This window comes from Halichoerus grypus, chromosome 5, assembly GCF_964656455.1.
Source record: "Halichoerus grypus chromosome 5, mHalGry1.hap1.1, whole genome shotgun sequence".
NCBI classification, from domain to species: Eukaryota; Metazoa; Chordata; class Mammalia; order Carnivora; family Phocidae; genus Halichoerus; species Halichoerus grypus.
Genome location: NC_135716.1, coordinates 160,984,156 through 161,009,369, shown reverse-complemented (window position 1 = coordinate 161,009,369; position 25,214 = coordinate 160,984,156). Strand labels below are relative to the sequence as shown.

The 25,214-nt window shown below is 37.4% G+C and overlaps 1 protein-coding gene across 7 annotated transcripts; it reads left to right on the top strand.

Annotated features, from left to right (window-relative positions):
- The first annotated feature begins 261 nt into the window (after nucleotides 1–261).
- On the top strand, nucleotides 262–24,544 carry ZMYM1 (zinc finger MYM-type containing 1). Of its 7 annotated transcripts, none has more exons than XM_036065303.2 (9): nucleotides 262–448; nucleotides 8,498–8,667; nucleotides 9,804–9,873; nucleotides 10,074–10,323; nucleotides 16,126–16,300; nucleotides 19,213–19,366; nucleotides 20,916–21,053; nucleotides 21,237–21,277; nucleotides 21,820–24,544. In XM_036065303.2, the coding sequence occupies exons 2-9, from the start codon at nucleotides 8,572–8,574 to the stop codon at nucleotides 24,118–24,120; spliced, it is 3,225 nt and encodes a 1,074-aa protein (XP_035921196.1). In that variant the 5' UTR covers nucleotides 262–448; nucleotides 8,498–8,571; the 3' UTR covers nucleotides 24,121–24,544. The 7 variants fall into 7 exon arrangements, with proteins under 7 accessions (XP_035921196.1, XP_035921197.1, XP_035921192.1 ...); XM_036065304.2 differs by having other exon boundaries at nucleotides 9,804–9,876; nucleotides 21,240–21,277; XM_036065299.2 differs by having other exon boundaries at nucleotides 9,804–9,876.
- The last annotated feature ends 670 nt before the right edge of the window (nucleotides 24,545–25,214 follow it).

Sequence of the window (25,214 nt, the reverse complement as noted above, 5' to 3'; positions counted from 1 at the left end):
TGAAGAAATTGGGATTTACAGAAATTGCTAATAGACCCATCTCTCGAATCCAGTAAATCCAAATGCCGCGCCTGAACTCTGAGTCCATCCCGACGTTGCCCCCAGCATTTAAGGGTCCAAATTTGGGGCCCTGTAGGACGGCTTCAAAGATCAGACCCTGGGCAGCACTAAGGGCTCTTCCCCGCCCTCTGTAGCCAAGGGAACGTGGGCCCCGCCCGACTACCTGCGCTGCGCATGCTCGGCCGCAGAGTGCGGCGGGAAAGGGGCGGGGCCTGTGTGACCGTTTGGCGTCGAAGTTCCTTTGAGAATCCTCGCGCGGCCAGCGTCCCTGAGAGAAATTAGTAAGCCCTCTTAAGCGGCCGTGGATTCCTGCGCCTGACCGGAAAGGGGCAGAGAGTTTCGCCTGTGGCGGGAGAATGAAGCTTCGGGTCGGGCCGGGGTCCTAAAGGTGGGTCCCTGCGTGCGGATTCCGCCATGTGAGGGGTCGGGAGCTCGGGGTCAGGCCCCTGGATTGTGTTTGTCGTCTCCTTTAACCTTGTCCGCAGAGTCGGGGGATCCTTGCCCCGAGTTTTCCAGCGTTTCTCGCCGCCTGCTCCCACTGCGCCGTTACTGGGCTTTCAAGCCTTTGGTCTCTATCCGCGGCCTTTTTTAAAAACATTCATTTGATCACACTTGTAGCTCTCCTTCATTAAGCAGTAGTGTTTTTACAAACAACTTAAAAAAAAAAAAACCGTGGAAGTCCTTTTGCAATTAGATGTGTACACGGAGTCTCAGCTAAAAAAAAAAAAAAAAAGTTTAGTACAAAAGTTTGACTCGATGAATTCGGACTTGAAATTGGGATTAGATGCAGGTGCAGTCTTCATCACTTTATTTCAGTATATTGCTTTAGTGCCCAGGATTGATAGTATCTTGGTTTGCATGGACTAGTGTTTGCAAACGGTAACTTCCAGCTTTCTCGGGGTGCAATTTCAGTAAGAGTTCGACCACTGGTAACACCTGACAGTAACTGGTATTCCTCATCACAAATATACAAGACGAGAAGCCTTTAAAATTTATAACAAGAACTATATTGCATTTAGTCCTGGCAGTATCAGGACTGAACAGTTTGACATTTAACTCCTAGGATGAGGCAACAGCCTTAGGGGAGTAGATGCCCTTGCTAAAATAATAAATTTGCCTCCAGCATTTTCTGTGAGTGAACATGTACAGGTCAGAATCCAAAAAGGATTGGTGAAAAGGTGTAACCTTATCGGTGACACAGCTATGGGGAATTGAACTGTATTCATCTAGATGGCAGGAAAAGCTATTTCCTGAAGGTCAGTGTTAATCTAGCACAAATTAATGCTTTGGACGTCTCCGAAATACTTAACATTTGATATATTACACAGTTAAATGTTTATCATGATTTTATTTTTAAACTAATTTTTTTTTTAAAGATTTTTATTTATTCATTTGAGACACAGAGATACAGAGAGAGAAAGCATGAGCAGGGAGAGAGGCAGAGGGAGAGGGAGAAGCAGGCTCCTCGCTGAGCCAGGAGCCCGATGCGGGGCTCGATCCCAGGACGCTGGGATCATGACCTGAGCCAAGGCAGATGCTTAACCATCTGAGCCACCCAGGCACCCCTATTTTTAAACTAATTTTTAAAAATATGAATGAAATGTTTGCTGAACCCCAAAAGCTACTGATTTACAAGAGTTAGCATGCTCTCTCCAACCTGGAATATTCTTTCATCATTGCTTTGTAGGCACTTTAAAACGTAGCTTAGATCTTCTCTTCTAGAAGACTTTAACCATTTTCTCTTCCCTCATTTCTGCTTTTTACCTTGCATGTGTTTATATTGTTACAATTATCCTGTGCTAGCAGAGTATTACAGAATGTTGGGACATCCTAATTATCCCTCTAATTCTAGTATGTAGGCATTTTATAAATAATGGCTCCCCATTGCCTATAGAACTAAGCATGGACATTTTAGTTTGGTTTGAAAAGCATTTAGCCTTGTGCCTCCAGCCTTTCTGTCAAACCAGTAAAAGAACACAAGTGAATATAAAACATATTTTTGCAAAGTGTAACGTATAAGGAAGTGGCTCTAATGCAAAGAAGTAAAAAGAGTATACCTGCTTCTGGACACATTAGTCACTTTATTTTTGCTTGTGACCATACCACACTATATTAATTACTGTAGCGTTATAGTAAGTCCTCCAACTTTTTTCTTTTTTGAGATTGTTTTAGCTATTCTGGGTTTTGTATACGTTCCATATACATTAGAATCATCTTGCAAATCCACAAAAACTGAGATTTTGATCTGTAGCTCAATTTGGGGAAAACTGATGTAACAATATTAAGTCAATCAAAGAGCATGCTATGTTTCTTTATATCTTCCTTAATTTCTCTTAGCACTGTTTTGTTTTCAGTGTAGAGATCTTGACATATTTCATTAGATATATTCATGTATTTGATGTTTTGAGATGCTTTACAAATGGTTGTTTTAAAGTTTTTATTTTCGGGGACACTTGTTGGCTCAGTCAGTTAAACGTCTGCCTTCGGCTTGGGTCATGATCCCAGCCAGGGTCCTGGGATCAAGTTCCACATCAGGCTCCTTGCTCAGCAGGGAGCCTGCTTCTCCCTCTGCCTGCCGCTCCCCCTGCTTGTGCACTCACTCACGCTCTCTCTCTGACAAATAAATAAATAAATCTTTTTAAAAAATAAAAATAAAATTTTTATTTAATTGTTCTAGTAAAAAATGATTTTGGAATATTGACCTTCCTAAATTTACTTAATAATTGCAGTAATTACTTGGAGATCATTTTCAATGTATACAACATGTCATCTATAAATAATGACAATTTTACTTCTTCCTTTTCAAGATTTCTTTTTTCTTCTTGCATTTTTTTTTAATTTATTTATTTGACAGAGAGAGACACAGCGAGAGCGGGAACACAAGCAGGGGGAATGGAAGAGGGAGAAGCAGGCTTCCCGCCGAGCAGAGAGCCCGATGCGGGGCTCGATCCCAGGACCCTGGGATCATGACCTGAGCCGAAGGCAGACGCTTAACGACTGAGCCACCCAGCTGCCCCTTTTTCTTGCATTATTAACCTGACTAGAACCTCTAGAACAATGGTGAAGCGGTTAGAGAAGAAATTTTTAAATATTGATGTTGTATTATCCTATGATCCTTCTAAGTTCACTTATTTGAGTATTTTACCGGGCAGGGAGAAGATATTCCTTAGGGTTTTCTATGTACACCATCGTGCTCTCTACAAATAAAAGCAGTTTGTTTACTTCTCCCTTTCCAGTTTTTACACCAAATTTCCATTGAGTATTTCACTTTAACTTAAAGAATTTTCTTTAGCCTTTTTTTTTTTTTTTTTTTTAAAGATTTTATTTATTGACAGAGATAGTCACAGTGAGAGAGGGAACACAAGCAGAGGGGGTGGGAGAGGGAGAAGCAGACTCTCCGCTGAGCAGGGAGCCCGATGGGGGGCTCGATCCCAGGACCCTGGGATCATGACCTGAGCTGAAGGCAGACGCTTAACGACTGAGCCACCCAGGCGCCCCTTTAGCATTTCTACAGTATAGGTTTGTTTGTGATAAATTCTCATTTTCATTTATCTGAAAATATCCTGATTTCACCTTTATTCTTGAAGGATATTTTTACTGACTAGAGAATTTTAGGTAGTTGTTTTTTTCAGCACCGTAAAGATACTCCGTTGGCTTCTGGCCTTCATTGTTTCTGACAAGAAAACAGCCTTTATTCTAATTTTTGTTCTCCTGTATGTTGTCTTTTTTCTTTAGCTGCTTTTTTTTTTTTAATTTTTTTTTTAAAGATTTTATTTATTCATTTGAGAGAGAATGAGATAGAGAGAGAGCATGAGAGGGGGGAGGGTCAGAGGGAGAAGCAGACTCCCTGCTGAGCAGGGAGCCCGATGCGGGACTCGATCCCGGGACTCCAGGATCATGACCTGAGCCGAAGGCAGTCGCTTAACCAACTGAGCCACCCAGGCGCCCCATCTTTAGCTGCTTTTAAGATTTTTTTTTTTAATCTTTAGTTTTCACTAGTGTGACTATCATGTGGGTGGTTGTGTTTCCCTTTTGTATTTACCTTATTTGTTACTCATAGAGCTTCTTGAATTTGTGTGGTTTGATATTTTTCTTGATTTTGGGGAAATTGTCTAGCCAGTAGTTCTTCAAATATTGCTTCTGTTGCATTGTCTGTTTTCCCTTATTCTGGGACTCGGTTTACCTCTGTGTTAGACCTTTTTGCCTTGTTCCACATGTTGCTTACCTTATTTGTATTTTTATCCTTTTATGTATCAATCTGAACTACTTTGTACTGTTGATATAAAATGTATCTATTCTTAATTTCCCTATTTTATTTTCCAGTTATCAAATTTCCATGACTTTTTTTTTTTTAATTATTCCAGGACTCTGCTAAACTTCTCCATCTTTTTCTCTATTTTCTCAAATGTATCAAAGTCCTAGCCTGATAATACCAATATGAGTTACCAGTAGGTCTGTTCTATTGTCTTTTTTCTTTTCATTGGTTTTCAGTCTTTTGGGGGGTTTTTTGTTGGGATGTACCCATAAATTTTTATTGTATTATGGATGAAAAAATTTAAAGACTCTAGGTGTACTTCCTCCAGAGAGGGCTAAGTTTCCTGTAGGCAGGCAGATAGTTCTAACAGACTATATATATTTATATATTTATATATTTATATATATATATATATATATTTTTTTTTTTTTTTTTTTTTTTTTTTTTCCCTAACAGATTATATTGATCCTTTTGAGAGTTAGTGTTATGCCTTATTAGGGCTGATTTATTTTGGTTTGCCCTTTCTTCTAGGGAGTGGTCTTTTCTCCTGTGATGTGGCCCTTACTCCTAACACATGGGCCCTCTCAACTGCAAGTCCAGATCTTTACCAAATCCCCTCTACCTTTGCTGGGCTTAAATTTCAACTTTGTTCTTAGCTCTGCAAAGCTACTATATATAATCTCTGTTCAGCTCTTTAGACTCAACCTTCTGTTTTCTGGTAGATTTTTTAGTGTCATACTCTGTAGATGTACATTTGGAAGTCAGCTAATAAGTGGAGGAGGAGATTTGTATGCAAATTGGGAGGCTTGTTTCTCCTTGGTTCCCACCTGTCCTTTGTGCCTCAAGAGTTCTGACTGCTTTGGCCACCCAGAACTCCCATCTCCTTAGCTCATTGTGCTGCTGTTTTCTGCTTGGGCCTTTTCCTCTGCTCTGTCCTGCAAAGTGTGCTCAGGGGTAAAGCCTGTTAATGTTATCTGTTATGCCTAGATTTATCATCTCTTCTTTTTTTTAGGTTATCTCTACACCCAACATGGGGCTCATGACCCCTGATATCAGGCGTTTTGTGCTCTGCCGACTGAGCCAGCCAGGCACCCCTAGACTTATCAGTCTTTTTTTTAAGATTTTACTTATTTGTCAGACAGAGAGAGAGAGCATAAGCAGGGGGAGTGACAGGCAGAGAGAGAAGCAGGCTCCCCACTGAGCAAGGAGCCCGATGCGGGACTTGATCCCAGGACCCCAGGATCATGACCTGAGCCTGAGACAGACGCTTAACCGACTGAGCCACCCAGGCGTCCCATATCATTATTTTTAATTCTTGCCAATCTGATAAAATTTGGAGCTGAGTTGGTTTAGAAGCTGAATAGGGTTTGAATAAGCAAAAATAACTTTACAGGTAGAACAGTATGAGCACAACATAGTGGGGAAGAATTAAAAGATTAAGGTGAAGCAATTTGAAGCATCAATATTGTACTAATTTTCCAGGAGGAAAGCACATACATTCTCTCTGGAGATCTGTTTGTGTGTCTGGAAATAACTCCCGATAGCTTGCAATTTCTTTGCAGTCTCATGTTTTACTTTAAAAATTAATATCAATTTTGAGGGGCACCTGGGTGGCTCAGTTGGTTAAGCAACTGCCTTCGGCTCAGGTCATGATCCCAGGGTCCTGGGATCGAGCCCCGCATCGGGCTCCCTGCTCAGTGGGAAGCCTGCTTCTCCCTCTCCCTCTGCCTGCTCCTCCCCCTGCTTGTGCTCTCTCTCTGTCAAATAAATAAAGTCTTCTTAAAAAATTAATGTGAATTTTGTTTTCTGATCCATGATATATCCCTCTTTGGTTTAAAATGTTTTAATTGGTTATTACCAAGTAGTAGTATTAACCAGCAGGAACATGTACCACATTTATCCTAGGACTATTAATACTCTCTGACATACATGGTTTATCCCCAGGAAAGACAGGTGATAGACTATATAAAAAAAGAGGTTTCAGGGTGCCTACGTGGCTCAGTTGGAGGAGCATGTGACTCTTGATCTCAGGGTCGTGAGTTCAAGCCCCACGCATGCTCCTCCTACTGAGCCAACCAGGCGCCCCAAAAATAAAATCTTTAAAAAAAAAAAAAGGTTTCTAGGACTTATTTTACTCTAATGTACATCTTGTTGGAGAAAGAAGTACTGGATTTGTTATTCATGTATGTTTTTTGCTCTTTTTGTTTTTCTAATAGCTAAAGAAATGTTATATACTGTTTTCCCTGCTTCAAAAACATATTTTAGATTAATTAATTACACTGTCAAGGTGCTTTCCATTATTTGCCTATTGGTGTAATGACTGACACATTTGAAGGGATTCCAAGATGCAAAAGCTCATAGATGCTTTGTTTTTAATTGATTTTTAGACTTGCATATTTTCTTTCAGGTGAATGACAGTCTAGTAGTTAATTTCCCGTGAGTTTTGCTTTGCTGGTTGTGTGTAATGCTCAAATGGGCTGGGCAGAGGCCATATGAGCTTTTATTGCACTTGACAAGTCAGGCCTTATTCATTTAATTTTCTGCTTTGTGATAGGGACTTGCAGTAAAAGCTACCAGAAAAGTGGGGAAAGGACCAAAGATGAGAGAAAAGAATATAGAAGGAACCAGTCTATCCTGGAAAAAGAGGCGTTGGGGCTGAGCAATCAAAAGTCACTTGGAGGAGGGCCTGGGTGGCTCAGTAGGTTAAGCATCTGCCTTCAGCTCAGGTCATGATCTCAGGGTCCTGGTATCAAGCCCGATGTCCCACTCCCTGCTCAGTGGGGAGCCTGCTTCTCCCTCTACCTCTGTTCCTCCCACCTGCTTGTGCGCACACAGGCTCTCTCTCAAAAAATAAAAATCTTAAAAAACAAAAAAAGGCACTTGTAGTTCCTCAAAAGCTATAAAATGGAATTATATTTTAAGCCTGAATGTGTAACAATCTTTTATATTGTGATTTTGGATTTTAACTATCTTATCTAGTTACCAAAAAGGAATCCATTAATGGGACGGGGGAGAGCAGGTGTGAAGTGTAAATGCAAAATAGATTCAAAACATATATAGAAGGTATATTTGATCCACTTTGGTGATTAGATGTGGGAACTTTGAGAGAAGAGAAGCTTAGGATTACCCCTAGATTTCTGGTTTGGGAAATTGGGTATATAGGATAGTGCATTTTATAAGAAAGGGAACATGTGTAAAGCAGGCTTATGGGAATTATATAAGAATATAGTTTTAAATCTCTTGAATTTGAGGGACCTGTGGAGCGTCCAAGTGGAGATATTTAGTAGGCAGTTAGGTATATGGGCTGGAGCTCAGAAATATAGGGGAAAATCAGCCTATAAATGATAGTTGAATCCAAGGTTTTGCCCACAGAACAAGTGAGAAAGAGTCCTGTGGAATTGTGCTTTGGAGGAACACAAATATTTTTATTTTTTAAAAGATTTTATTTGAGAGAGAACATGAGCTGGGTGGGGTAGGGGGGCGCTGCAAAGAGAAAAGCAGAACAGAAAGCTCGACTCGGGGCTCTGTCCCAGGACCCTGGGATCATGACCTGAGCCAAAGGCAGATGCTTAACTAACTAAGGCACCCAGAACACAAATATTTTAGAAGCAGGTGAAATAAATGAGAAGAAGACTGTCAAAGAGATAGGAGGAGAAATAGGCCTTGCAGTCATAGGATTCAAGGAAACAGAGAGGCTCAAGGATGAGGGAAGGGAGTGGTCAGAGAGAGGGCACTAGCTTTAAAAGTTGGATCCTTGAGTGTATTTGAATGTTTATATGTGAAGAACCAATAAGGAGGGAAAGAGAAGTTGAAGAAGATATAGATAATAATTGGCTCTATAAGAGCAGTGGCAGGGGAGAGGTAGTGAGCACAGGTATTTGGATTAACCTTGGATAGAAGACTTTATGTTTTCTAAGACTAAGTTAGAAGTAAACTTGTGGGTTTGGTGAGCTAATGCTATAGGCAGGCCTGGGAGAATAGAAGTGGAGAAAACTAGTTCCAGAAGAAAGCATAGAGATATGTCTACCAAAGAATTATAAAGCAAAGCTATGTTGGGGAATAATGGATGAAGGGAAGAAAGCTAGTGTTGGTACTGTGAAGGAACCTTGAGTCCAAGCTGTCTAAAGACCCTTTGTGCTTCCAGAAAATCAGACTGTCCCATCAATTCATATTTTATTTTAGGAACCTGGATACTGTTCCCCAAGAAGAAATTCATTAGTTTGGACCTGGAGGATTCTTTTGTATCAGACACCAAGATGAAAGAAGCACCGATAGATGGTAAATGTGACAAGGCAGTGACACCACAACTGGGGCGGCTAGATGAAATTAAGACAGAACCTGACAATGCTCAGGTAAATATCCTACTTTATTTTCTTTTTTGTAGAGCAGCATTTAAGTATACATTTCAGTTATGCAGATGCTGGTTTACTGGCTGAAAACCTGAAATCTTTATCTTCCCCTAAGCAGTTGGTCAAATAATACAAGGTATATGGTGTAAAGTGCCGTCACAACTATACGCAAGAATATGATTTGAGCGAAGAATGGATGTTTAGAATTGGGTTTTGGATTGATAAACGGATTGCTTAGGGTATTATGGGCCTAACTAAGGTTAACACATTTTTGTTTTCATTTTTCTTAACTTGAAACAATATGAGTAACTAATTGTATGTTTTTATGCTACTGACTCTGTTTAGTACATTATAAATTCTTAGAATTTTTTTCTTTGTAATTATTTTACCCAAATCAGTTTCATGTTTATTCTTAAACTTTTTTAGACATATTATATGGTAAAGAACCTGTAAATGATAAACTGACTCAAGCTGTGAATGTTCTGTGAGTAGTGCCAAATTTCCTTAAAATGTTTATATATGAACTAGGTGAAATTTCTAATGAAACAAAAAGTAAATTCAGTTTTAATTTATTTCTAGTATTCTGTTTAGAAATAGCCTAAAGTAAATCAGTATTAAGTAAGGATATTACTCCCATTGAGTTGGTGACACTGGGGAATGTTGTCCCATCTCGGAAGTATTGATTGCTTCTTCAGTGTATGGACATTCAAACACATAGATCATGTTTAGATAGAGTGCCTGCTGCTCTGAAAAATCCTCTGCAAGACTCGTTTAGCCCACTCCAACAATTTTGTGTTTAAGGTCTTTATGAAGACAATTAGCTATTATTGATTAGAACAAGGAGGGAAAATAGGCGTCATTACTGAGCGTGTCTCCTCTATTTGTGGTAGCTTACTGAAGGACTGTGAACAAATATTACTGAAATCACATCTAGGAATGATAGAATATAATATATAATGTATAGAATATAATATGTCAGCCAAAGGTCACCAAAAGGGGAGTGTTCACCTATGGTTCAGTTCAGTTATACAATTCATTAATATACCGTATTATATATCAATAATATACAGTATTATTTTCTGTTGAATAACTAGTTGTTTTATACACATTGTATTCATTATTTTCATCTCTTTTTTTAGGAGTATTGTCAAGCCCAGCAGCCTAAAACTCAGGAGAATGAACTGAAAATAAACACCACATTTTCAGACAGTGGTAATAGAATTACTTAAATTAATCCTATTTATTCTAACCAATGTAATAGCCAGTTTATTCTACTTTTTTAGAGTGTCTTTGAATAGTGCATTGTTTGGGGTTTCAAGTCCAGAAGTAACCTCTAAAAGAAAACAAAAGAATGCATACTTAATTTTACGTAAATACTAATTTTCTTCCTTCCTGTTTTGTGTTTATAGCTCCACAGTTGACTGCAGGCATTCAGCTTTCTCTGACATCATCTGGCATGAATAAAATGCTTCCTTCAGTTTCAACCACAGCTATTCAGGTTTCCTGTTCTGGTTGTAAAAAAATCCTCCAGAAGGGGCAAACTGCTTATCAGAGGAAAGGGTCTACTCAGCTTTTCTGCTCCACGCTGTGCATCACTGAATACATTTCATCTGCCAATTCACCAGCTCTTCCCAAGAGAACTTGTTCAAACTGCTCAAAGTATATAATTCTAAATTATGCCCCTTTTACTTCCCTACATAGATCTTGATCAGAGTCTTGGTTGTAACTGTCTACATTTTCATTTTTTCTTTTCTTTTCTTTTTTTTAAAGATTTTATTTATTTATTTGACAGAGAGAGTGAGAGAGCACAAGCAGGGGGAACAGCAGAGGTAGAGGGAGAAGCAGGCTCCCCGCCAAGCAGGGAGCGTGATGCGGGGCTCGATCCCAGGACTCTGGGGTCATGACCTGAGCCGAAGGCAGATGCTTAACCATCTGAGCCATCCAGGCGCCCCTATTTTCATTTTTTCTGAAGAAGTATCACCTTGGTTTAGTGAAAAGAAGCTGCTTCTGCTTTCAGTTCCTCTGTTAGATTCTTCAGAAATACTTTTTTTGTTGAGAGATTTGCAGAAATTAAAACGTAAGGAGTTCTATTTCTCTTCAGCTTTAAATAATGTGACTTCTGAAACTTAACCTTCCTACTCTTCATTTAAAATTCTCTATAAGTGAAATTATTATATGCCCATTCTATTTTATCATTTAACCATATAGGAGGCAAACCACTAACACATTAATCATGTAATAGTTAATTTGGATCTTCCAAGGTATAAAATAGCCAAGGTGTGACATTATAAAATAATGTTTCTCATAATGGTAAATGAAGTTATTCGATTCTTTCACAAAATTGAATAGTCGTAGGTAAACATGGATGGATGTAGTCTTTTCAAGATTTCATTGTTGGGGTCTGTATTACTAACTTCTTTATATATATATGTAAGGCAATTTAGATGCAGAGAAAGGAAGTAGTAATTTCATAATGAATTAGTGGAAAATGTCCAAAACCTTGAACTCTACCCTGGATATATAAAGGATCAACGTACTTTGAGAATCCTATTGTAGTATAATTCTGGTTTGTTAGTACTCATTAAATGCTAATGCTAAATTTTAAATGTTTTTGTTTCAGAACAAAGAAAACACATAAGCCACCAGTTTTGCTCGTAAATATAATAAATTCCTTTCATATGTCTTATTTTGGAATCAGGTTGCCATAATTTGAATTTTGCTTCCTCCATTTACGGTTATATTGTACAACTCATAGCAGCTGTATCCATATCATCTGGGAGCTTGTTAAATAAAAATACAGAATCTTAGGCCTCATCCAGACCTACTGAATCAGAGTTGCATTTGTCCCCAGATGATACATCTATATGCTAAAGTTTGAAAAGCATCGAGAACTTCTTAGTATTCCCATTTGTTTTGTTAAATGCACATAAGAATTATGAGCATTAAATAATAGAATTAAGTGATCAGAACAATACTGGCATGTAATAAGACCTTAGTAAATGTTAGTTATCACTGTTATTCTCTTAACAAACTCACAAACCCTTTTTATTGGTTGCTTCAGCTCCTTGTTTAGCTGCTGCTTCGGGTGTTATCTGTTGCTTCGAGTCTTACTCCCTGAAACTCAACCTTTGTCTTGTGTTTTTTCAACCCTTCAATACTATGTCTTTTTTCCTTTTTGCTAAGGGCTGTAAGGCACTCTCTTCAGTCTGCTTTCTTTCTCTGCAGAATCATAAAACTGGAAGGGACCTTAGAGATCATCCAGTCCAAACATTTTCTTTTGGTTTTGAGGAAACTGAGGTCCTGAGAAGTTAAGGTATCATGTTACTGTGTTTGGAGTTTACCCATTGTACATCTTCAGCAGATCTCCCAGACAGATTGAAAAGGCTGAAACAGGAAAGATATAGTGTGTAAGTTGTTCCCTAAGATGAAGAAATCCAATATGAGCAAAAATATGAAACCGGTTTTACTTCCTTTGGAATACAAATTTTTTTTTGATAAAAACACTATTGTATAGGTTGGTGGAACGGTAATAATGCTTAGGCTGGGAGAGGCCATCCATTGTCCAGAGTAACCTGTGCTTTTTAAAAAATTTTTTTCTTTCACATTTATTAGCATCTTGTATTAATATATAGTTCTCAAGATTTTAGCTAATTATCAGTTAGTATTGAGGTTTCTTTCATAGCAATGATTTAAAATCTGTTTTGAGTTAATGCAGTTTTTATTCTGTTTCATGAACCAAATAAAAGTTAGCTTCGAAAATGGCATTTTAAATCATGTTAGAAAGATAAGACTTCTTTTGAGAGCAGTGTATTTAAGAAGTGTCATTTCTGCACTTTAGTATCCCAGTTGGAACCAACCAGAGATTCTGATAGCAATCAGCAGAGTTCAGAATGTCCCTGTGCTATATAACACTTACATGTAGGAACGTTGTTCAGTCCTGTGCTTAGAGTTTGTTTAAGCTAATTTCAGGTACTATTAAGAAAACTCATTTTTTAGTTTTTTATTTATAAGGACTTAGTAGATTAGAAACCAGGAATGTAGTATACTGGTAGCAGTAAAAATCAGTAAACATTTTCAGACTTCCATGCTTTTGCCAATGGTTTCTTCTGCCTCCCTTTCCATCTGCTAATTTCTTTCTGTCTTAAAGGTCTGCCTCAAATATCTTTACCTCTTGTCTGTTCCCACACCATTTTTTCCTCTCCTCTCACTAACCCCCCACCCACTCAGAGTAATTATTCCATGGCCTGTATTTTAATAGTGTTCATAGTTCCCACAACATTAATCATAAAATTAATGTTTTTAAAGAAAGAATTGATATCGCCCCAGTTAGAATATGAACCTCTTTTTTTTTTTTAAGATTTTATTCGTTTATTTGAGAGAGAGAAGGAGCAGGGAGAGGGGGAAGCAGACTCCCCGCTGAGCAGGGAGCCCAGTGCAAGACTCAATCCCAGGACCCCGGGATCATGACCTGAGCTGAAGGCAGATACCTAACCAACTGAGCCACCCAGGCACCCCTAGACTATGAACCTCTTGAGATTAGGAACCAGATCATACTCATCTTTATATTCCCAATGCGTAAACACCAACTGGCACACAGTGAATCCTAGAAAAGTTTTTGTCGAGTAAAGTACAAGGATAGCACAACTCAGATACTGCATTTAGAGCTATATTTTAAACCAGTAAAATGATTGATTCGTGATAATGAAATGAACCTGTTACTTTTGGTACCATCTATTTAAGAAGGAGGAAAATCATAATACACTAAAAATTTGTGAGTGTTAAAGTGTTAAAATAGTGTTGATTTCAGGAATATTTCATCTGGAAAACTATTATCCTGAAAGATTGATACTCTAAGGGTTCTAAGTAGCCAGATACCATGGCAGTTCTTAAACATTCTGGTCTCTGGACCCCTTTCCACTCTTAAAATTTTTTGAAAAGCCAGAGAGCTTTAGTTTATGTAGGTTCTATCTACCAATATATACTGTGTTCGAAATTAAAATTGAGAAATTTTTAAACTAATTATTAACTCATTTAAAAATAATAACTCATTGCATGTTGACATAAATAATATTTTTAATGAAAAATAGCCATATACATTTTTTAATTTAGTGAGGAGGAATTTTAAGAAAAATTCAATAAGCATCATTTTATCAGTTTTGCAAACCACTTCATCGTCTGACTGGGTTTTCATATCTGCCTCTGTTCAGTTTATTGGAAAATGTTGTTTTAGCTGAAGTGTGAAAAAAATCTGGCACTACAAATATGTAATTGGAAAAGGGAGGAGTGTTTTAATAGCCTTTTAGATTTTGTGGATGCTCTTCTTTGATCCTCTACCAGAAAATAGGTAGTACTTCTTAAAGGTTAGTTACAATGTGAAATCTGAAACCATACCAATGAATTTTTTGTACTGTTAGGTTAAAATACATTGGTCTGTTTGTACTTTGAATGGCTTTTTTTTTACCCATGAATGAATGATTTTTCTTACATGCTATCATAATTTGGAAAGTACTGGTTCACTGAGTTATGTAGATCTTCCAAATGTTGGCGTATTTCTTTTTTTATAAAAATTTTATTTATTTATTTGAGAGACACAGAGAGAGCACATGGGTAAATGAGCAGGCAGAGGAAGAAGCAGGCTCCCCGCTGAGCAGAGATCCTGACATAGGGCTCGATCCCAGGACCCTGGGATCATGACCTGAGCTGAAGGCAGACGCTCAACCAACTGAGCCACGCAGGTGCCCCTGTTGGCATATTTATGCAATATTTTTAAAATCACATTTGTTAAAAGAAACACTAAAAAAAAAAAAAAATACCACTAATCTCATCAAGAAAGCTTAACTATTGGGAAGCAAGTTGGAGATGGCATATTTTCCATAATTCTAATTTTCAGTGAAAGCTCGACTTTTATCATTGGCAGTGAAACTGCCAGTTGTTTATCTTGAAGTAACAGTCTTACTTTATTCATTTTTGAGAAAATATTTGCCAGATACCCACTCTGGATAATAGTTTGTTCTTTCAAGTAAAAATGTATTCCATGAAAAAAGTAACTACCTCAGGTTGTAACTCTCAACATTCCCACGTGAGATTTTCCTTGAGACAACCATCATACTTTGGTGTGAAGGAGAAGTACTTTATGCCTGTGTCCCATATCATCACACAGAATACTAAAAAGAGGTTGTCAAGGATAAAGTTTAATAAAGTAAATGATTTTTACAGCGAATGTGTGGCAATGAATAACCCATACTAGGACATTCTGGTTCAACTGCCTTAATTTGTGCTCAGGCTCTGGCGTTTGACTCAGCATTGTTTTTTTTCTCCCAATTTATTGAGGTGAAATTCACATAACAAAAAGCCACTTCAGTAGTATTTAGTACACTCAACAGTGTCTAGTTCAGAACATTTCTGTCACTCTAGTGTATCCAGTAAGCAGTTTCTCCCCAGAGATCTCCTCTCTCTTCAGCCCCTGGCAACCACCAATCTTCATTCTATCTATGGATTTACCTATTCTGGATATTTCATATTACTGGAATCCTACAGCATACAACCTTCTGTGTCTGTCTTTTAGCATAATTTTTTCGAGATTTATCCGAGGTTTATATGTGTTGTAGCATGTATAGCAGCACTTCATTCTTTTTTTTATAGCTGAGTAATATTCCATTGTATGGATATAGCACAATTTGTTCATTCATTCATTGGTGAACATTTGGGCTGTTTCCATCTTTTAGCTATTTTTTTTTCTTTTTTAAGTAAGCTCCAGGCCCAATGTAGGGCTTGAACTCACAACCCTGAGATCAAGAGTTGTGTGCTTTACCAACTGAGCCAGCCCAGTGCCCCTATCTTTTTTAGCTATTTGAAATAGTGCTGTTAGGAACATACGTGTATTTATACTTTTTTGAGTACTTCTCTTCAGTTCTTTGGGGTACATACCTAGGAGTGGAATTGCAGTGGCCCATTGTTGATTGTGCACCATCAGTTCAAATGTTAACATAGGAAAAAAGTTTTTTTGGACAAATAATATTTTAATATGAAAATAGTTTTGTTTTTTGTGGACCCCTCTAAAAGTATCTGGAGTATCCCCGGAGGTTTGTAGATCATATTTTGATATCCTCTTGTCTTGTAGATTACAAAGTTAGTCAGGTATGAATATGTGATTTCTCATCATCATTCTTTTATCACTAGCACTAATTAACATAAGCTAGATAATCCTCAAACTGTGCTATCAGTTGTGTTTTATAATCCCTACTTTATAGATGAGGGAATCAACATTTGGGAGCATATATGACATACCCGTCATTGCATAATATAAGTCCTAGAACTAAATACCAAATTCAGGTTTTCTTATTTCAAGGCTGATGTCACTGCTGTTGCACCATCTAAAGGTAGATGAAATGGGAGAGGGTTACTTGAAGGAGTGCTTTAACTTATAAAAGTGTTTAATGGTGCCCTTGTTTTTCCTTTTAGAGACATCTTAAATCTAAAGGATGTGATCAGTGTCCAGCTAGAAGATAATACGTCTAGCAAAAATTTTTGCAGCCAGTCTTGTCTTTCATCATATGAAGAAAAAAGAAAAGCATTTGTTACCATATGTACTAATAGCATTTTAACCAAGTGCAGCATGTGTCAGAAGACTACTGTTGTAAGTTGCAATTTTTTTTAACTTTTAGGGATTCTGATTATTTTGCTTAAATATTAAGAGTTTTTACTGGATTTTTTTAAATCCTAGATTCAGTATGAAGTAAAATACCAGCATGTGAAACACTGTCTTTGTAGTAATGCCTGTTTTCAGTTTCACTCTGACAGCCTCATCACGGTGGTCTTGAGAACTGTGGGGCTTACTATTAAACTGTCTCTAGTCTGTTTCATATGCTTCAGATGAAAGGACAGTCCCATTACTTTAATAGTTCAAGGAGAGGGGTGCCTGGGTGGCTCAGTCAGTTAAGCGTCTGACTCTTGATTTCAACTCATGTCATGAGATCGAGCCCCCCATGAGGCTCTGTACTCAGTGCAGAGTCTGCTTGTCCCTCTCGCTCTGCTCCTCTCCCACCCCACACACTCGCGCACTCTCTCTCTCAAATAAATAAATAAAATCGTGAAAAAAAATTGGTCAAAGACTAGTACAGCATATAAGCAGGTATGAATAAAGACCTGTTGCATAAAGAACCACTCCATTTGAATTTGACTGCATGGGACTCAAATGAAACATCCAAGATTGAGTTCCTTCCATTAGTTCACTTGTGGATGGTTCCACTTTAGGAAAAGGGTGGGGATTAGCTTTTCGTACCATTGGGAATAGTTTCAGTTGGTAGGACAGTGAAGAAGATGAAATAAAAGACTTCTGAGAGACAGTTCCTCTTACATAACAATTCATGATAAATTCTGTATGGAGATTTTCCTAAAGAATCTCAGGATGATCTGGCCTTGAAGAAAAGCCAAGCATATGAAAACTTGTTTATAAACTGCAAATAAAGATAGCAGAAATAATAATAGCCTACTGGTCAGTAAGACTCAACCACAAAGTGTTTTGGGTTTTTTTTTAAGATTTTATTTATTTATTTGACGGAGAGAGACACAGCGTAAGAGGGAACACAAGCAGGGGAAGTGGGAGAGGGAGAAGCAGGGAGCCTGATGTGGGGCTCAATTCCAGGACCCTGGGATCATGACTTGAGCCAAAGGCAGACGCTTAACGACTGAGCCACCCAGGTGCTCCACACAGTGTTTTTAATTCTATGTTTTCTTATACCTAAGCAAGGTTAAAATGAATCAAGAATGTCACATGCTTTTCTGAATGAGAAATAATCCCCGGGGCGCCTGGGTGGCTCAATTGGTTAAGCGGCTGCCTTCGGCTCAGGTCATGATCCTGGGGTCCTGGGATCGAGCCCCACGTCCGGCTCCCTGCTCAGCGGAGAGCCTGCTTCTCCCTCTCCCTCTGCCTACTTGTGCTCTCTATCTCTCTGTCAAATAAATAAGTAAAATCTTAAAAAAAAAAAAAAGAAAGAATCCCCTATTTCTGGTAGGAGAGCCTTGGGTGAGAGGTTCTGAGAACAGAGAAGCTGGGTCCTGCTTTGGTGGACTAAATGAGATTAATGCAGTTGGTGGTCTGAGCCCCTTTCATGAAGTAGGATTGAGGTTGTCTTGCTTGTTCAGATGATGCTTTGAGACCCAACTCTATCTCCATAAATTCTTCCTTAAAATCATGCAATTGAAGATAGGATTCTCAGCAAGTCTGAACAATTCAAATAGGTCATTTGTAAGCCACATCTTTTCTTTCTTTCTTTTTTTTTAATTTTTTTTTTTTTTAAGATTTTATTTATTTGAGAGAGAGGGAAAGTGAGAGACAACACGAGTGGATGGGGAGGGACAGAGAAGAGGGAGAAGCAGACTGTCCCCTGAGCAGGGAGCCCAATGTGGGGCTTAATCCCAGGGCTCTGGGATCATGACCTGAGCAGAAGGCAGACGCTTAACCGCTGAGCCACCCAGGCACCCCAGGGCTTCTCAAAGTATAAAAAGTCATACTAGTAAAGTGTAAAAGAATTTTCAAAGTTGTACTCTGTTTTTTGTTTCATTGTTCCTTTGCCAATTTGTTTTTCACAGAAGAAAATGTGTATTTTTTCTTTTTCTTTTTTTTTTTTTGAGTATTTATTTGAGAGAGAGAATTGAGCCCAATGTGGGGCTCAATCCCAGGACCCTGGGATCATGACCTGAGCTGAAGGCAGACATTAACTGACTGAGCCACCCAGCCACCCCTGTATAAGATATTTTCATTTGTCCTTGTACTTTATGCCCCAAAAGCAGTTCTTTTTCACCATTGCCATAAGTCCAGGAATGATGGTTCCTGTTTCAGTAGAAACAGTAGATGGTAAGCCTCACAGTTTATATCATTTACCTTTGCACACTTACTGCTTCCTGGATGCACTATATTCTATATATTTTACTGCTTGTATGCTACTTTCTTGCAGTATGCTTGCAATTTTAAACATGAAGTTAGCCTAGAGAAACAGTGATTCCCACAGCCGTTCTCTGGCTCCTCCTTAGTACCAATAGAAGGCTTTCCTGAGTTAATATTCAAAGTGGAATTGATGAAAGAGATATAATTGTAAGACTTTTGTTTATTTATCCAGTTGGCTTTGATTGCCTGGAATGATGACCATATTCTATGACCTCTTTCTTCATTGCTTGCATATGTATTACTGCTGCTACTAATATTATCTGATAAATAACACAAATAGTGATTTATTGGATTGATCTATTTCTTTCATTTTTGTCACTGTAATCTGTATTGCCTTTTTTTTTCTCTTGTTTGTTTTTAATTCAAGTTAGTTAACGTGTAGGGTATTATTAGTTTCAGGGTAGAGTTTCGTGATTCATCAGTTGCATATAATACCCAGTGCTCATTATTTTTTTCTGGTTTTTAAGAAAGTGTAAAAATGTGGCTTCATTATCATCACTTGCTATATTTTAACTAAGAGCCGTAATGATGAGTATATTTTTGTTTGTTAACAATATATGTCATACACCAGGAATATGAATATTACTTTAATTTCTAAACAGAAACCAACCAAAACACTTACATCTGTTCCTTGCAAATCATTGAAGCCCTCAGATGAAGTGATTGAGACCACCAATGACTTGGGGAAGACAGACCTTTTTTGTTCTATTAATTGTTTCTCTGCTTACAATAAAGCTAAGACGGAATCATCTACAGGTAACGTTTGTTTAGCAGTTATCAGAGGTTTAGAAACTATTGAAGAATATTACTGCTTTCCTTTAATTTATAACCTTGATTCATCTCGAAATTAAACTGACTTAAAAGTCAAAACAGGGGTGCCTGGGTGGCTCAGTCGTTAAGCGTCTGCCTTCAGCTCAGGTCATGATCCCAGAGTCCTGGGATTGAGCCCCACATCAGGCTCCCTGCTCCGCGGGAAGCCTGCTTCTCCCTCTCCCACTCCCCCTGCTTGTGTTACTGCTCTCGCTGTGTCTCTCTCTGTCAAATAAATAAACAAAATCTTTAAAAAAAAAAAGAAAGTCAAAACAATGCAAAATTCTTTGCAAAAAAATGTTTTTCAGGTGCGCCTGGCTGGCTCAGTCAATAGATCATGTAACTCTTGATCTCAGGGTCATGAGTTCAAGCCCCACATTGGGCATGGAGCCTACATTTTAAAAAAAGTTTTCCAGTAGTTTTATATAAAAGGAAGCCTACTTCACAACCAGAGACTTAATATTTATTTGTAAAGATTGTTGTGTTAGAATATAGAATTTTGTACTTAGCCCTGCTTTGTAAAAACAAGGATATTAGTTACATTTTTTACAGCAAATAGAACTAGTTGGAAATAACTTGGAAGTTCACTAATAGAAAAACACAAGTCACCCAGGGCCAACTTTGTATTCCACCAAAGAGCCTCATATAGGACCAGTGGTCCTATTTACATAGATAATAAAGTAAATGATACCCCTGGGGCTTGTACATCATGTAAACTGGCTCATTATAGAAATCTTTGCAATACTAGCTTAGATACCAGTGTAGCTCCATTCATGTTGAGGGTTATGAATCTTGAAAGAGTTAGAAATGATACCCATTAGGGACGCCTGGCTACCTCAGTCGGTAGAGCGAGCGACTCTTAATCTTGGGGTTATGGGTTTGAGCCCCATGTTGGGTGTAGAGATTACTTTAAAAAAATAAAATATTTTAAAAAATGATGAAAGAAATGATAACCATTAGGAGATTCTAAAGGAATCTCTTTTCTGTTCTTCCTGGGTAATTTCATGTAAAGATTTGCTTGAAATTTCAAGCAAATGGTTAAAAGAACTGAGAAATTGTATGCAAAGGTAAAATATGTTTAAAAATGGAAAAAGGAAATTATCAGTTTAAGGTTATTAATGTGTTATCCTAAAGAACCTGGCTATCCTTAAGCCATACTCCAATATCCAGCAATAATACCTAAAGCTATTAGATTTTTTTTTTTTTTTAAGATTTTATTCACTTATTTGACAGAGAGAGAGTGTATACAAGCGGGGAGCAGCAGAGGGAGACGGAGAAGCAGGCTCCCCACTGAGCAGGGAGCCAGATGCGGGGGTGAATCCCAGGACCCCAGGATCATGACTTGAGCTGAAGGCAGACGCTTAACCCACTGAGCCACCCAGGCGCCCCAAGCTATTAGATTTTTTCATTGTTTGTTGAAACACTTGTTATTAAACAATGCTTTCTGATTGACTGATTCTGCTTGGTTTTTGAGAAATCTTTTTATTTTTTTCAGTAAATGTTTCCATGGTACATGATGCCTCAACAGATCTCTTTTCTCCAAAGAAAGATACAACTCCAGTTATAAGCAATATAGTGTCATTGGCAGATACTCACGTTTCCCTACCCATCATGAACTCTGATGTCTTACAAGGTAAAATTGATATAAAGATACCTGACATATACACTGTTTTCCCATCCTTGATGAATCTAGCTATATTCTAAGGTTGTTTTTGTTGTCTGATATGAAATAAGCAATTGTAGTTTATTATCCTATTTTATAGCATATATTTTATTGCATATAAGATCTTGAATTGATGATACTCTTTTATTTTAGCAGATACAGTTTCTTCAGTAACAGCAAATGTCATTGTAGATGTAAGTTTTGTCCTTAATATTTTTGACACTGTCTTGTCTTTTTTAAGCATATTTTGTGCATATATATATGTATGTATATATATGTGTGTGTGTCCATATATATATATATGAGCATATTCATTCCTGTTTTCATCCAAGAGCTCAAAAAAGTTGAGCAAGAGACATCTTTTGGTATTCACGTTCAATTTCCCAAATCTCAGGTTTGACTTGAAATTATTAATAAGAATATTTAAACAGAAGTATTATTAGTTGTAGTTTTTCCTCTGCGTTCTTTATTACCTTTTTCAATATTCTAGGTCACGTGAGCAATAAAAATTATTTTTATTACAATTATATACCAAAAGATTCTTTGAACATTTAATGCTGAATCTAGATTGCAACTTTATATTATAAATAATTGTTAATGTTTCCCCCTAGTGGAGCTAATATTGCAACTCACCCATTCATTTTATTGTGTTATTAGGATAGATATGTTTGATATTTTAATCATTTGAAAACTGTCAAACAAATGCTTTTCTCTTTTTCTCCCAAACATTTCTAAGAGTTTACCCAGTGAATCAAGTAGTGGTGTTGCAACTGGTAGTGTTGAACAGCCAAGCCTTTCTTCATCTTCATCAATACCCAGTCAGCATATGGTTGAGTCCAGTGTAGAAGTACAAAAAGATCAAGTGTCAAACCAAGATGCTACATACAATATGAAATCTGTGAAAATAAGTGATGGACTATGTCACCCAAAATTTACATCCAAAGTACAAAAAGTTAAAGATAAGTCACGAAGCATTAAAAAATCTTGGTGTTCAAATTTCCAGCATTTGAAAAACAGTATTAAAAAGGAAGTGACATTCTGTTATTCATGCCAGTTGTTCTGCCAAAAAAATTATAGTTTTGGAGGAGAATCATTTGCAGCCCAAGGAATTTCTAATTGGAAAAAGACTCTAGAAAAATTCAGAAAGCATGAAAAAAGTGAAATGCATTTGAAGTCATTGCAGTTTTGGAGGGAATACCAGTTTTCTGATGAAGCCGTCAATGATAATTTATCTATTCATTCAAAACAGATTGAAGGAAATAAAAAGTACCTAAAGCTTATAATTGAAAATATTTTATTTCTTGGGAAGCAGTGTTTACCATTAAGAGGAAATGACCAATCGATTTCATCTGTGAATAAAGGCAATTTTTTAGAACTGTTAGAAATCAGAGCAAAAGATAAAGGAGAAGAAATATTTCGACTTATGAATTCACAAGTTGACTTCTATAATAGTACACAAATTCAAAATGATATTATTGAAATAATAAAGACTGAAATGCTGCAAGATATTGTGAATGAAATCAATGCCTCCTCAGCTTTTTCAATAATATGTGATGAGACAACTGATAGTGCCACGAAAGAACAGCTTTCAGTTTGTGTAAGATACCCACAAAAAATGTCAAAGGCTGTCTTAATTAAAGAAAGATTCTTGGGTTTCATAGATATTGAAGAGATGACTGGGACTAACTTACATAGGATTATCAAAACTTACCTGCAGCAAATTGGAGTTGATCTGAAGAAGATATGTGGCCAGGCCTATGATAGTACCACTAATTTGAGGGGAAAATTTAGTAAAATTGCAGCAGAATTCAAGAAAGAAGAGCCAAGAGCTTTGTACATACATTGTTATGCGCATTTTTTGGATTTAGCAGTAATTAGGTTTTGTAAAGAAGTGAAAGAACTCCGAAGTGCTCTAAATACTCTCAACTCTTTGTTCAACACTATTCATATGTCTAGGGAAATGTCTGCAAATTTTCAAAACATTTGTAAGCTAAGTAAAAACAAAACATGCAAGAAACATACATCACAATCATGTTGGACAGTCCATGATCATATATTACTGTCTGTGATTGAGGGCCTTCCAGAGATTATTGAAACATTGGAAGTTGTATCAAGCCATTCTTCAAACACAAGTTTGGCTGATGAATTGAGTGATTTGTTAATATTGGTTTCCAAATTTGAATTTATCTTTTGTTTGAAATTTCTTTATCGAGTGTTAAGTGTTACAGGAATTCTTTCCAAAGAGCTTCAAAGTGAAACCATAGATATTTTTTCGTTGTCTTCAAAAATAGAAGCAATTTTGGAATGTTTATCATCTGAAAGAAATGATGCCTATTTCAAAACTATCTGGGATGGAGCAGAGGAAATATGTCAAAAAATAACCAGTAAAGGTTTTGAAGTTGAAAGACCTTCTTTTCAGAAAAGAAGAAAAATTCAGAAAACAGTAGATCTTGGCAATTCAGATAGGATGTTTTTTCCTACTTCAACAGAAGAACAATATAAAATTAATATTTATTACCAAGGATTGGATACTATATTAAATAATTTAAAATTATGTTTTTCAGAGTTTGATTATTGTAAAATGAAGCAAATTTCAGAACTATTATTTAAATGGAATGAACCATTAAATGAAACAACAGCCAAACATGTCCAGGAATTTTATAAACTTGATGCAGACATCATCCCAGAGCTTAGATTTTATCGGCAATATGCAAGGCTCAATTTTGTCATAGATTATGATTGTATCAACTTCATCAGTCTTGGCTGTTTGTTTATTCAGCATGGTCTTCACAATAACATTCCTTGCATATCAAAGTTATTATATATTGCTTTGTCTTGGCCAGTTACTTCAAGTGCTGAAAATTCATTTTCTGTACTGCCCCGTCTTCAAACATACTTATGTCATACCATGGGACAAGAGAAGCTTAGCGGCCTGGCCCTAATGGCTGTTGAGCAGGAATTGGTGAATAAACTGATGGAACCTGAAAGACTCAATGGAATTGTAGAAAAGTTTATCCATCAGATGAAAGAAACATAACATTTGCTAATTTGAATTTACCCAAAAGAATTTTGTATTTCTGCTGGAATGTTTGTTTTTTATTTCAAAATTTTATCTCCTAAGAAAAAAAAATTTTTTCATCAGAACATGTAACATTCACTTGATTGAAAATTCAAAAAAACAGACTGAAAAGAGAAAAGTCTCCTTCCTCTTTTTAGTACCCAGTTCCCCCTCCCTGTAGTGTTATCTGTTTCTCAAATATCCTCCTGGAGATATTTTTCACAGACAGTACTCTGCAGTGCACACCGTTTTTCAACTTGTCCACTTAACGTATTTTTGAGATTGTCCTATATCAGTACTAAAGAGTTTCTTGATTTTTTTTTTTACAACTGCATAAAATTTCATTGTATGAATGTACCATAATATATTTGAGCAGTCCCTAACAATAAACATTTCAATTCTTTCTAGTATTTTGCTATTATAAATAATCCTGCATTTAATAACCTCGTACAGGGGCCTGGGTGGCTCAGTCAGTTAAGCGTCTGCCTTCAGCTCAGGTCATGATCCCAGGGTCCTGGGATCGAGCCCCACATTGGGCTCCCTGCTCAGGGTCAGCGGGGGCGGGCTGTTTCTCCCTTCCCCTCTGCCTGCCGCTCCCCCTGTTTGTGCCCTCCTCTCTGCCAAATAAATAAATAAAATCTTTAAAAAATAATAATAACCTTGTACATAGGTCATATTGCACATGATTGAGTTACTGTAAGGTAAAATTTTAAATTAGAATTACTAGGTCAGAAGATTTATGCATTTTTATTCTTGATAGATACTGGCAAATTGCTTTCTATAAGGATTATGCCCATTTACAGTCCCACCACCCATGTGTGAGATTGCCTATTTCCTTGAATCTTTATAAACAGTGTTCTGAAACATTTTGATCTTTGCCAGTCTGGTATCAATCCCAGTGGAATTTTGTATTTTCACTTCAGAATAAGGTTGGGTATGGGGTGCCTGGGTGGCTCAGTCGGTTAAGCGTCTGCCTTCAACTCAGGTCATGATTCCAGGGTCCTGGGATCAAGTCCTGCATCAGGCTTCTTGCTCAGCAGGGAGCCTGCTTCTCCCTCTGCCTGCCGTTCCCC

Coding starts and splice junctions, on each gene's coding strand:
- ZMYM1 (XM_036065299.2), top strand. CDS start 8,572: ATGAAAGAAGCACCGATAGATGGTAAATGTGACAAGGCAGTGACACCA. Junction 8,668..9,803: donor CAGAACCTGACAATGCTCAG/GTAAATATCCTA, acceptor CTCTTTTTTTAG/GAGTATTGTCAAGCCCAGCA. Junction 19,367..20,915: donor TAAGACGGAATCATCTACAG/GTAACGTTTGTT, acceptor TATTTTTTTCAG/TAAATGTTTCCATGGTACAT.